We start from the raw sequence: 14291 nt of genomic DNA, 5'->3' as shown, positions 1-14291 counted from the left end.
CAGGCCTCTAAGAGAAGTGATTTGTTTCATAGTTTATGTATTTTAATAAATTATTGGTATTTCCCAAGAACTTCTGGTCTTCCAGATTCATACAAAAGTGTCAGTATGCTTCTTTTCTGAGGGTCACTATGAGTCAGAATCAAGTTGACAGCAGTGGGTGACTTTATACTATTTATGAAGGCTAAGGAGTAGCTAGCTAACAGCTTTTTACGTTACATCTATTTATGAAGTTAGCGCTAAGCTCAGAATCACAGGCAAAGATAACAATTCTCCTTTAAAAAAATTAGACACCCAGTTTTTTTTTTTTTTTTAAGAAAGTCACTCATGATGATTTAAAAGAACAAGTGCGAATATTTTGACTGTAAACACTAAGTATTTTGTATAATGAACAAATAGGTCCTGTATTTTATGAGAATTCTTTTAGCTTTAATACATTCAAAGTTTTTTTTTCCAAGGCCGCTATCAATAGCTTATAAACAGTTTATTTCATCTACCCTAAATTTAAGTGTTTTAAGAGAGAGGTTTTTTTTTCCCCCAGATCCGCATTTGCCAAATTTGTCTTGAGTCCAATTGTGTTTAAAGATCAGTGCTGACTGTATTGCAAATGTATTCTTTTATTCTTGCTGTAACATCTTTTGATGTTGTCTGTGCCATCTGCCTTCACATGAGGAAAAAATGCAAGACTTTGACAGAGGAGAAAAACGTTTCCATTTCTTGATAGGTTCAATATTGAGGAAAGACTAATTCTGATAACCTGAAGGAATCTCCATTCTAACCTTGAGGTCATGTAAACAGATTTTACTGAGTTTCCTTATTTTGCTCTCTATAATTTGAGATTACTGGGACTAGCTGAATGCTTTATTATAGATTAAGTGAAGCAAATCATAGAGTGTTAGAACTGAAAGGTATCTTGTTGTTATTAGGTGCCATCGAGTCGGTTCCGACTCATAGCAACCCTACGCACAACAGAATGAAACACTGCCCGGTCCTGCACCATCCTTACAATTGTTGTTATGCTTGAGCTCATTGTTGCAGCCACTGTGTCAGTCCACCTCATTGATGGTCTTCCTCTTTTCTGCTGACCCTGTACTCTGCCAAGCATGCTGTCCTCCAGGGACTGATCCCTTCTGACAGTGTGTCCAAAGTACGTAAGATGCAGTCTCGCCATCCTTGCCTCTAAGGAGCATTCTGGCCACACTTCTTCCAAGACAGATTTGTTCATTCTTTTGGCAGTCCATGGTATATTCAATATTCTTTGCAAACACCACAATTCAAAGGCATCAACTCTTCCTTGGTCTTCCTTATTCATTGTCCAGCTTTCACATGCATATGCTGCGATTGAAAATACCATGGCTTGGGTCAGGCACACCTTAGTCTTCAAGGTGACATCTTTGCTCTTCAACACTTTGAAGAAGTCCTTTGTAGCAGATTTAGCCAATGCAATGCGTCTTTTGATTTCTTGACTCCTGCTTCCGTGGGTGTTGATTGTGGATCCAAGTAAAATGAAATCCTTGACAACTTCAATCTTTTATCTGTTTATCATCATGTTGCTATGGGTCTAGTTGTGAAGATTTTTGTTTGCTTTATGTTGAAGTGTAATCCATACTGAAGGCTGTGGTCTTTGATCTTCATTAGTAAGTGCTTCAAGTCCTTTTCACTTTCAGCAAGCAAGGTTGTGTCACTGCATATTGCAGGTTTTTAATGAGTCTTCCTCCAATCCTGATGCTCCGTTCCTCTTTATATAGCCCAGTTTCTGGGATTATTTGCTCAGCATACAGATTGAGTAGGTATGATGAAAGAATACAACCCCGACGCACACCTTTCCTGACTTTAAACCATGCAGTATGTGCTTGTTCTGTCCAAACAACTGCCTCTTGATCTATGTGCACTTTCCTCATGAGCACAATTAAGTGTTCTGGAATTCCCATTCTTCATAATGTTATCCATAATTTGTTATGATCCACACAGTCGAATGCCTTTGCATAGCCAATAAAACACAGGTAAACATCCTTCTGATATACTCTGCTTTCAGCCAGGATCCATCTGACATCAGCAATGATATTCCTGGTTCCATATCCTCTTCTGAATCCGGCCTGAATTTCTGGCAGTTTCCTGTTGATATACTGCTGCAGCCGCCTTTGAACGATCTTCAGGAAAATTTTGCTTGCATGGGATATTAATGATATCGTTCAATAATTTCCACTTTGGTTGGATCACCTTGGGAATAGGGATAAATATGGATCTCTTATTAGTGATATTTAATTTTATAGCTTACAAAACTCTCCATTTTAAAGATACCTTTCATCACTTCCAGAGCTTCCCTTTGTAAAGATAGCCTTTTTTTAATCACTTCTAGAACTTTTTATTGTAAAGATATATGTAAGTATATATATACTAGTATATATATCTCAATATATATCTCATGATAAATGGGGAAAATATTGAAGTTGTCAACGATTTCATTTTACTTGGATCCACAATCTACACCCATGGAAGCAAAAGTCAAGAAAACAAAAGATGCATTGCATTGGGCGAATCAGCTGCAAAAGACCTCTTTAAAGTGTTGAAAAGCAAAGATGTCACCTTGAGGACTAAGGTGCGCCAGACCCAAGTCATGATGTTTTCAATGACCTCATATGCATTTGAAAGCTGGACAGTGAATAAGGAAGACCGAAGAAGATTGACGTTTTTGAATTGTGGTATTGGCGAAGAATATTCAGTATACCATGCCAGAAGAATAAACAAATCTGTCTTGGAAGAAGTACAGCCACAATACTCCTTAGAAGCAAGGATGGTGAGACTACATCTAACATACTTTGGACATGTTATCAAGCAGGGACCAGTCCCTGGAGAAGGATATTATGCTTGGTAAAGTAGAGGGTCAGTGAAAAAGAGGAAGACCCTCAACACAATGGCTGCAGCAATGGACTCAAGCATAACAATGATTGTGAGGATGGAGCAGGACCAGACAGTGTTTCATTCTGTTGTATGTAGGGTCGCTATGAGTTGGAACCAACTGGGTGGCACCTAACAACAATAACGTCTTAGTTATATACTGCTGCTATAACAGAAGTACCACAAGTGGATGGCTTTAACAAGGAGTTTATTCTCTCATATTGCAGTAGGCTAGAAGTCTGAATTCAGGGTGCCAGCTCCAAGAGAAGGCTTTCTGTCTCTGTTGGCTCCGCATTAAGATCCTTGTGATGCATCAGTCTTCCCTTTGTCTAGTAGCATCTCAGCACAGGAACCTCAGGTCCAAAGGACGCACTTTGTCCCCAACACTGCTTTCTTGGTGGTATGAGGTCCCCATGTCTCTCTGCTGGCTTCTCTCTTTTATATCTCAAAAGAGATTGGCTTAAGACACCACGTAATCTTGTAGACCTCGTCAATATAATTTCTGCTAATCTATCTTATTACATCATAGTGACAGGATTTACAACACATAGGGAAATCACATCAGAAGATAAATGGCAGAGAGTCATATAATCATACAAGGGAATCATGACCTAGCCAAGCTGACAGATATTTTTGGGGGACACAATTCAGTCCATGACACATGTACATACATCTTTTAAAACTTTCAGAACTATTATTTTTAAAGATAATTTTTTGCACTTCTGGGACTCTTCGGAGTTAAGATACATTTTCTCTTTGCAATTAGAAATCTGTGGAGTGATACTTTGGCACTTTGGAAATACTCTGCTCCCAAGCAACTTTTTTTTTTTTTTTAACCTAATGGTTTTAGAACCCATTGAAGAGCATTTCCTGAATAAGTTTTGTTGGGGGCTCTGCAAAATGGTGATTTTTCTAATTCTATGATTTCTTTTTTTATAAATAGTTGGTATTATTTGGTAAAGAAGAACATTCACTTTTTTTTCCTCTGCCATTTCTCATTTATTTTGTTTTTAGGTAGAAGAGTTAGCTGTGTGGCATGTGAATTAGTCACTTCATAAATAGATGTTTGATTAGAAAAGTTGAGTAAAAATGAAATTTTAAAGTATGGAATCATAGCTTACATGTACAGTGGTAGTTCACTCTTGAAAAGGATCTTGCTGTAAATCTTTTTTGCAAAGCTAGGAATTACCTCCTTTTTTTTTCCACGTGAGCAAAGCTTTATTGAAGAGGCTTGCAAGCGGAGACAGGAAGGCCTAGGGCAACGCATAACCCCATCTCACAGAACAAAAGACAGGCCTGAGTTTTTAAAAGTTCTTGGGCAGAAAAAGATTCATGTTTATTCATAGGCACAGGCCGGGATATGTTAATTAAGGTTCCTGTGCAACAGCTTTCCAAGATGGCTCCTGTCCTGGAGGCCTCTAGGATTCGTAGCAGGGCTTATTATGGGGTGTTGTGCCTGCATAGTCTCTCACTCCCGGGGTTGAATTCCCTGGCTGGGGAAGCAGCCCCTTACTGCCCCTGGTGGAAGGTCACACAGCGGTCACAGGTGGATGTTCTACGGATGTCCCTGGGGCTGGTTTTCTCCAGCTGCTTCTGAAAGGCAACTTTAAAGAAGTTTGTGGGCTGTTTTTAGATACCCTGCCCCATTGCTCTGGGGAATGGCTTTGTTTCCGTGCCCTGGCCCATTTCTTGTTACTTTGTTTGCAGTTGTGGGGGCCCCTCTGTTCCTTGCCTTAATAAGTCCTTAGTTTCCACACCCAACCCCCTGTTATCTCCCTGATAGTATTGCCTGTCTCTTTGACTTGCTAGCAGTTACCTCTTAATTTCTCTTATTCGGGAACCTCAATTTTTATGTATAGTACATTTATTCAGCAAATTACTGAGTGCCTATTATGTGCCAGACGTTGTGGTAAGTGCTAGAATAGAGTGGTGAGCAGAAGAAACGTGACTGTTGCTAACGTAGGATGCATCCTGATGGCTAAGAAGACAGTGAGAGTGGCCCAGAATCCAGTGATTGAAGGCAATTATGAAGCTGTCTGAGGAATCCTGATTTGGAAGGTACTATAGGCTTTTGCTAAAAACCATGCTCGAGTAAATGCTTTGAAGTTCGGAACCCTAAACAATCATTCTCTCTGGGTCTGATGAGAAGCATGTATAGTATCATTGGCAATTTCCTCCTGTTGTCTTTCTAATGTTCTGTTGAATTATGGTTGTAGATTCCCCCCTACAGTGTGCAATTTTGCCTAATGTTTTGTCCTCTAAGGAAGTTCCCCCGCTTGAGGTCTCTGCCTCCCAAAGATGTGCCCTAAAGGCTTACTTCTGAGACTCAGAAGACCCTGAGGATTCAGAGCAGTAGGGAGGCAATCATCAGCTGAGCCCTGCTTTTCCACTAGATTCCATCTGAGCTAGGTAGGAGGGAAGAAGCATCACTTTCCTAGCATAATCAGTGGAGTCCATGGAAGAATAGGGAATTTCTAGAAGTTATAAAATGCCTTAGAGGGTTGGGGCAACCTAAAAAATAGATGGTTGCTTGTTAAGTTGATTCCAAAACATGGTAACTTCATGTGTGTCAGAGTAGAACTGTGGTCCATAGGGTTTTTAGTAGCTAATTTTTTGCAAGTGGATCACTAGGCCTTTCTTCTGAGGTGCCTCTGGGTGAACTTGAACCTCCAACTTTTCAGTTAGCAGCTAAGTTCATTAACAGTTTGCATCACCTAGGGACTTCTGGGGCAACCTGGCATAGCTCAAACTTCAGGAGACCATGTTTTATTAGATGGATTGAGGTGTGACTCCTGAGCTGAAAGATCTTCGTGTCCCTGCTGTCAGGTTAGTTGTAGGACTCATATCATCTTGCTGAATTGGACCGGCAGTCTTGGGATGAAGAGTGGACCGTGTTGCACACCAGCCACATGGCATGGCAGAACTCTGTAGCCTTTTGAGCCTCCCAAGGGAAGGTAAAGTGACACTTAGCTGGATAAATGTTTACTACAAATGGTTCTCAAAGAAAAAGGATTTTTCCACAAAGGATAACTTTTTTTTTTTTGTACTTATACAGTATTTTCAGCAGTATCTCCCTTCATATTAGGAAGATAGACATGCCCACAGTCAGGTGTGTACTGTCTTCAAAGAAATCAGTTGTCTGTCAGTTGCACTGCTATGACCTCAGATTCTGGAATATCAAGACAACGTTCTTTAGAAGAGATATTTCACTTTGGATTGAACCGATGCTTAGAATCAGTCAACTAACTGTCAAAGGGAAAAGGATAGCCCAAGTGACAAGAAAACTTCTCTCACTATGAATTGCTTTGGAAGTTACTTCTCTAAGTGTCCTAAGGATGGCTCCTTACTCAACACACAGTCACCTCTGTTACTTTCATTAATGTCCTCTGAAGATGAACCACATTTTATTTCCAACTTGAGGTAGGGAATATGGTGAATTTTTTTCCCCAGCTTTTGTGCTTTAGTTGGAATATCAAATCAATCTCTTCTTATAAAGAGCCTGGGAAAAGATGTTGATTCCAGTAAATTATAAAAGAAAACTGGGCTTGGGAAGAAAGTGGTTGCTATCTTTTCCCATGTGTACTTGAAAAGGGGCAACTGACTAGTTCCTTCAGGCCTTGCTTGACTGGTGAAAAGAAAATGGCTGGCCTGGGTGGAAGGGCGTCTCTTTATTCTCAACTTAAGATGCTGAACCCGGACCAAATAAAACTATTTCTCTTGGCTGCCAGTAATTTCCACCCTTTGAAATCAGAACTCAAGGGTTTTGGCTTGAGTTAAGAGTATGAAGTAATCAAAAAGGCCTGAGTGGAAGGTGGAATAAACTTATAGTGCTGCAAGTTTGATTAAGGAAGAAATGCTGGGACATGGAAGTGAACCCCCCAGGCTGAAGCACAGGCATCTGGGGACAAGCAGTGGGGAACATGCTTAGCTGCTAGAAAAGGAGCAGCATAAAGGGAGGTCAGAAAGGGCAAGGGTGTATATTCTAACCCATCTGCCAATGCTGTGACTTGGTAGGAGCAGGTCAAATTAGAACATCTGGAGTGGGCCTCCTGTCTCTTGCCAGTTGAAGCTTCCCTTTCCTTCTGACGACCAGAGTGACTGACTATCTGGCTTGCGTGGGTCTGTTTGGTTTTAGCACTGAAAGTTCCCCATTCTGGGGAAATCCTCAGTCCTGGCCAGACCAGGTCAGTTGATCACTGATTGCTTTTAAGGTATTTGGGTGGCACATATGACAATGCAGAAGCTGCTCCATATCTCCTCCTTTCTTAGTTTCTTAGAAAAATATACAACTGGCTGCAGTGTATGTGCAGGATTGTTAAATTACAATAAATGCCATTGACTGCATGCCTACTATGTGCCAGGTCCACGACCTTGTTTACTCCTCCTGGCAACTGAGGAGGTAGGATATTTTTATCCCGATTTTACAGAAGAGGAGACTGGGGCTAAGAGCTACCAGTGTCTCTCAAAGCAAAGGGATTTTTCCACCAAGGGAAAAAAAAATTTTTTTTTAACTAACACCATATCTTCAGCAGTATCTCCCTTCAGATTAGGAAACAAGTTGAATCTCCTGAGGTCAAACAACTAGAATATAGTTGAGCCACATTTGAACTTCAGTGTGTCTGAATCTAAAGTCTGTGAACTTGCTGAACTTGATGGTAAATGGACAGCTGCTCTGACTTAGCAAAGCTCTGAGACCATCAGCTTCACCCACTGCTTCCAAACTCATTCCCAGTCTTCATGGTGGTGTAAGATTCCCCAGGGTAATATACAGAGCTAAACGCTGTCCAGGAAGCTACAGTAGCTACTTAGTCTGATACCTGGAGCAGCCCCTAAACAATCTTTCAGTTCTCAAAGGAACCACTAAGTGTCTGGTACATAGAAGGTGCTCAGTGAAAGAGAGGTATGGTTGTGATTTTTAATTATAAGACACATAAGCAATAATCTTGAACTGAAATGTTTTAGCCAATGCATGTTAATTCAAATATTTTAATATAAAAAGCACCAAAGATTCAGGGTATTGTAGAAAGGAACTCAATAACATGCTTCTCCTTGAGTTCAAAATTAGAAAACCAAAAACCAAACACGTTGCCAGTCAAGTCAATTCTGACTCATAGCGACCCTATAGGACAGAGTAGAACTGCGCCATAGAGTTTCCCAGGAGTGCCTGGTGGATTTGAACGGCTGACCTTCTGGTTAGCAGCCATAGCACTTAACCAGTACGCCACCAGGGTTTCCTTCAAAATTACACACACACATAAAACTCAACTCTTCTCTCAGCAAGGGAAAGTTACTTGATTTGGAATAGAGGACAGTCTCCCTTGTTGTAATAAAAAGTTTTACCCATAAAACTCTGAGATAGAAGGAAAAAATTCTATCCTAGGGCTGTGAACTGTAAATGGCTCATTTCAGGGGAAAATATAATCCAGATGATCAACCCTAAGAAATCACTACTCTAAAATCAGAGATAATTAAAAGCTCTTAGTATAATGATGGAAGCCCTAAATTGTGAGCATCACACTGAGAGGTAAGTGTCTTAAATTGTTTGGAGAGATACAGGAAGCTTTGGAGCTACCCCTTGCTTTTATTTCATCAATTCACACTTGAGAGTTGTACCTTTACTAGCGAATGAAGCAGAGTTAAGGCCACGTAATTTTTAGCTAGATTTTGGGAGGGACTCAAACAGAACAAAGAAACATGTGAGTTCAGTTTGATTGAATTCAACAAATATTTATCATTCACCCACTAGGTTTTAAGGCAGTGTGCTGGATACTGGACATTTAGGGAGGAACAGAACGCGCCTCCTGAGCTCAAGAAGCTCACATTGAAGTAGAGGCAATAAGATATGTATAAAAGTAGGTCCTAACCCACATCATAACAAGTATATTAAAATGCACATGTAACATACATCCCGTATCCTATACATATATATTTTTGCTGTATGATAAAAGATTTTTATAATATTGATTTTTAAATTATTTTGCTATGAGTGATTCATTTAATTTATGAATAGCTGCTGATTCTTAGCAATCAGTCATACATGGGAGTTTTTGTAAAATAAAAGAGCTTAACCTACAAATTGTTTTCAAATGGAATAAACTGATTATAAATTAGACAATGAGATTGATGTGATGCTAGATTTTTCTAAGTGTTTAAGTGAGCGTTGATTAATTTCTATTTTGCAGTTTTTGTATTTTGGAGCCAATACGTTTTTCAGGTTTCAAATACTTATGGAGGCCCTCGAAAAGCTCATTAGGCCCTAGGGATTGTCCGTAATGCATAGTGGATAAAAGGGCTGGGGATGCTTCGTAGCTTTTTTCAGGTGACTCCATACTTCTAGACAGGCGACTCCCAACCCTAGCCTCTCTTCCAAACACTGGGCCAGGATTTCCAGGTAATTCTGGATGTCTCATATGCTCTTTAGACCTGGTATATCCCAATGATCCTCTTCGCTTCCCGTCTACTACTTCTATTTCTATTTTTCTTGCCATCTTTGTTCCTTTGGCTTCACCACCTAGCTGGGTGGGAGACTCAGAAGCTATTGTAATCATCACCAGTGGTTTCCACTGGTATCAGGTATCAGGATGGTTGCCTAAGAATGACCTGGGAACTGTGTTATACATACAGGTTTCTGTACCTCATCCCTGGAGACCTGTGCAATTGTTTTGGAGTGAGGCTTAGGACTTTTTTTTTTTTAACACGATAATGTTCTGGGTTTGGGTGTTATTGGTGGGATAAAAAAGGATATGGTCTTAATAACAAGAACAATACAACATGTTGGGATACTGTGAAAAACCATTGGCTTTATTTTCAGAAACTGAAGGTTCTCAAAGGTCACCCCAGCTATTTCTAAGCTGTCCCCAGGGTATTGCTTTACCAGTGCTCAGGTATGTTCTAAGGCCATGAGTCCATGAGATTATTACTGCAACAACAACTGACACAGGAAGAAATGTTGCCATCCTCTTGTTTACTATGTCTCAAGTGTGAGACAGGTGCCTCACAGCACACTGGAGACCAGGTGCAAACTCTGAACGAGGTTTTCCAAAAGGGAAGAACAAAACAGAATAATTACCACTACTGCACAGACCCAAGCTCATTCTAGGGGCTTTTTACCCTACTCTTGACCCGCACCTTCCATGTGGCCAGATGCAGCTTACTCTTCACGGTGGAAGTTGCTCCAGGCATCGCCATGATTAGACTTCAGGCAAAACTGACTTAGAAATCCAGAAAGAGAAGAAAGTTTTTTCTTCCCTCACTCTTGAAGTCTATCTCCTGAGCCCTCATTTCTTAACTCGGGATGATCGACACTGGGAATATACACTCCCTTCAAGGGAACCCAACCCGAAGGTGTACCTTGTGGCTCCACTACGATAATCATCCGGTAGTTTGACATCAGGACATGTTCTGAAGTCTGGGTTACTCATTTCAATGATACTGCACATTCAACTTCAGTATCCTATTCCGGGTTGCAAATTCAGTCCAATTCCTTATCAGAGTCTCTTCAAGAGAGGTTCAAAAACTCTTAGGTGTAGCCTCACCCAGGGTTACCTTGTTGCACACTCTCTGAGCACAGTAAACTAATTAATTGTATGTCCTTTAATTGATAAAATAACTCTGTGAGATAGAATTTTTTTTTTTTTTTTAATCTTACTTTTGAACGAACGGAAGTGCAGAGAGATTAAGCGATTTAACTAGGATTCAAGCATCCAGGAAAAGACATGCTGGGATTTGAAGTGAAACCTCCTGGTTTCAAATTTGTGACCTTAGCTATTCGGAGATGCTGAGAAACACCGAGGAAGCAGACTGGATGTTGAGTTTGACAGGATTAGGAATGGTGATGTCATTAAGAGATCTGAGGCAAAAATTTGGAGGAGAAGGTATGCCAAAGGAAAAGGGAGAGCTATGAAGGAGATCAGCTTGGGCTAAGAATGAAGAACAAGGTCACTTGGCACTACCGGGCTCCTATTTTCTCCTTATCACTCTGTCTTGGCTTAATGGTTATCCTCTGAACTACCTTCTTCATTTCTGAGTTAATCACCATCTCTTGATGCTTCAGGAGCCATGGGCCAGCTCGCGCTGTGGTGAAGCAGCCTGTTCGGGGAGCCAGTGGCAGGACCACCATCACCTCAATTGTCCAGACAGGCGGGGACTGGAGCACCGGCCTCTTCAGTGTCTGCAGAGATAAGAGAATTTGTCTGTTTTTCCTCTTCATTTAAGTTCTTCCTTACTTTTTTTCTTCCCCAAGATGTCAGTAGGTGGAAGAGCTACATTAGGCACAAGGACAGAAATTAAATGGTTTCAGAATAACTGGACTAATCTGGAGACTCAGAAGCACTCCCTGGCTAAAAAAGTCTTGCTTTTCAGGGCTTTGGATGCTTTTATAGAATAAGTAGTGCCCTCAAAGATTTTTTTTTTAAATGACGAAAAATCCACTGTTGGCAAAAATGGACTCCCTCATCTACTGTTGGTGGGAGTGTAAATTGGTACACACTTTTTAGCAGGTGGGTTAGCAATACATACCAAAAAAACCTCAAGCATTACATAGCTTTTGGCCTATTAATTACATTGCCAGGAATTTAGTCTAAGAAAATAATCATATACAAAGATTTAGCAGCAAAGTTAAATTATGCAGTATCGGTTATTATAGCAAAGACTTGGAACAACCTAAATGTCCAGGCAGGGAGGGGAGTATCCATACAATGAATTATTATACAGCTATGGAAATCATATTATAGAATAACAATGAGTTGAAGAGATGTTTTGGATATATCTTTAAGATAAAGAAGCAGATTGCAAAACAATGCACATTAGACACCATTTTAAAGGGAAATATTTAGAAAAATGTCTAGAAGGATACAAATAAAAATGTTTATAGCAGATGACTCTGGATGGTAGATTAATGACTAATTTTTATTTTCTTTTTGCTTTTCTCTTTTCTAATATTTCTATAAGGAATATGTAGTACTCTTATAACACATGAACAATCACAAAAGGACCCCCATTTCTTGATTAAAATATTTTCTGACACTGGTTCAGCTCTAAAGAGGTACCTCTAGCTACATGATTCTCCTCTAGGTTTGAAGTTCAAAGTATATCAATTCTATTTTTACCTTAGGACATTCTGACCTATCTCTGGTACCACATATCTGAATTGCATTCCAGGATCTGATACTCTGGCCCTAGAAAAAAGGGTTCTGAATAAGTCACACAGTCTCCCTTGGGGGAGGAGAGGTCCCTTTGATGGGTGAGGGTCAGTCTCTCAAATTCAAATACAACAGACCTTGGGTCTAATATTTTTGAATAATATGGCTCTTTCCACACGCTGAAGGCTTCCAAAGCCTCACAGGATGAATCATTCAGAAAGCTCTGAGTTGTCATGTGGTCGAAGTTCTCACTGAACCCAGGAGTCTTGCTGAGACAAAGCTCTAACAACAGTTTTTAGCATTCTGATCACCATAGCTTGAGTCTTTACTGTTTTTCTGGGCCTCACGGAGAAGAGACTGCGTGGCACAAATCCTACCCACTACCCCCATCTCTTTGCCTGTCTGACCAAGAGCTTGGCAAGTCTCTTCCTGCCACTGCTACTCATGTGAACTTGTGACCAGACAACGATGGCAGCCCTTCTCTGGTTCCCTCAAGATTCTTCCTGGTTCTGTACAGTTTTCAAGACTGGTTGTGTGGAGACTGTGATGGTTAAGGTTGTGTGTCCGCTTTGCTGAGCCATGCATGATTTTCAGTGGCTTGGCAGTTTTGATGCAGTTTGCAGTCGCTGTGATCACTTCCATGATGAGATTTGAAATAATGTGATCATAAGCGCCATGATGGAATCTGCTGTGAGTAGCCAATCAGTTGAAGGGGAGTTTCCTTGATGGTATGGCCTGCATCAAATATAAGTGGACTCTCTGGCAAGGCTTGTGGACTTTTGCTCGCTTTGGATCCTGCAGCTGGCTTCTGTTCATCTGACGTCCAGTTCTTGGGGCTTGAGCTAGCAGCTTACCTGCCGTCTTGGCTCCTAATCTTAGAATTCTTCAGTCTTCACAGCCTGTGAGCAAGAGCCCTGCCCTCTGACCTGCTGATCTTGGGTTTGCCAGCCCTTGTGGCTTCATGAATCAGGAGAAGCCTCTCTTCTGACCCACGGACTCGGGATGTTCCCATCTCTACAACTGTGTGAGCTATTTCTCCATATAAATCTCTCTCTATATGCTTTACTGGTTTTGCTTCTCTGGAGAACCCAGCCTAAGACAGAATTTGGTACCGAGAGAGTGGGGTGCTGCTCTAACAGGTATATAAAATGTGGAAGCAGTTTTGAAATAGAGGCTGGAAGAGTTTTAAAGTACCTAATAGTAAAAGCCTAGATTGCCTTGAAGAGACTGTTGGTGGAATTATGAACATCAAAGACAATTCTGGTGAGGACCCAGAAGGAAATGAGGAGAGCTGTTATACTGGAGACAGCGCAGACAGCAAGAAGCAGCAACAGAGAAATGGCAGTAGCAGAATCAGGAGACCAGAGCAAGATGGTGCTAGAGCCGACCCATGGAGAAAGAGCTGAGTGCCTTTGTACAGGAGGCTTCCTGGTGGAGTGGGGTGCCTTCGGGCACTTATCGGTGGAGGTACAGAATTTTGGAATACTTAGCCCAACAGGACAGATGCAGGTGACAAGGCCCAAGGGGCGGAAAGGCCAAGAAACCAGGAAGCAGAGCTGCCTCAGTCTCAAAGAGTAGGGCCGCGACCTCTGGGGTCTCAAAGGGTGGAGTCATCGCTCGGATGGGCTAGGAGGATGGGGCCACCCAAATGCGAGGGAGCAGAGTTGCCATTCCAGTGGGCCTGGAAGGTGGAGCTAAAGCCCAGGGCTGAGGGACCTCCACTCAGAATCTGTAGAGTGTGCAGAATCTGTAGAGTGTGGCCAATACCTAGAGTCTGGAAGGTAGCGCCGTTGTGTAAATGGTCTCAGAGAACAGAGGCTTATTTTCAATCCTTGAGGGCTAGTGTAATGTGCTGTGCTGACTTGCTTGGCCTGTTATCCCTTCTTTCCTTCCAATTTCTCCCATTTGTAATGGAAATGTCTACATTGTTCCTGTTCCACCATTGTACTCTGAAAGCAGATAACTTGAATTCTAGATTTCACAGATGAGAAACTTTTAGATTTTGGACTTGGAGCTGATTTAAAGTTTTTGCTATGACATGATGGGGTGAATGTGTTTTACATATAGCAAGGACATGAATGGGGGGGCAAAAGGTGGAATGTCATGGATTGACTTGTGTCTCCCAAAAATGTGTGTCAACTTGGCTAGGCCATAATTCAGTGTTGTATAATTATCCACCGTTTTGTCATCTGATGTGATTTTCCTTTGTGTTGTAAATCCTACCTGTATGATGTTAATGAGGTGGGATTGGGGGCA

General features: G+C 41.2%; 1 protein-coding gene across 1 annotated transcript in view; it reads left to right on the top strand.

The window, feature by feature from the left end:
* Positions 1-121: 121 nt before the first annotated feature.
* PLAC8L1 (PLAC8 like 1) overlaps positions 122-14291 on the top strand; it is a 30428-nt gene continuing 16258 nt past the window's right edge. Inside the window, exons 1-2 of the mRNA XM_003404825.4 lie at positions 122-6315; positions 10949-11085. Of these exons, the coding sequence (XP_003404873.1) occupies positions 6191-6315; positions 10949-11085 (262 nt within the window). The 5' untranslated portion in view covers positions 122-6190. The remainder of the gene's footprint in view (positions 6316-10948; positions 11086-14291) is intronic.

This window comes from Loxodonta africana, chromosome 2 (assembly GCF_030014295.1).
Source record: "Loxodonta africana isolate mLoxAfr1 chromosome 2, mLoxAfr1.hap2, whole genome shotgun sequence".
NCBI lineage: Eukaryota > Metazoa > Chordata > Mammalia > Proboscidea > Elephantidae > Loxodonta > Loxodonta africana.
The sequence above is the reverse complement of the archived record's forward strand: the minus strand, read 5'-3'. Positions and strand labels throughout refer to the sequence as shown.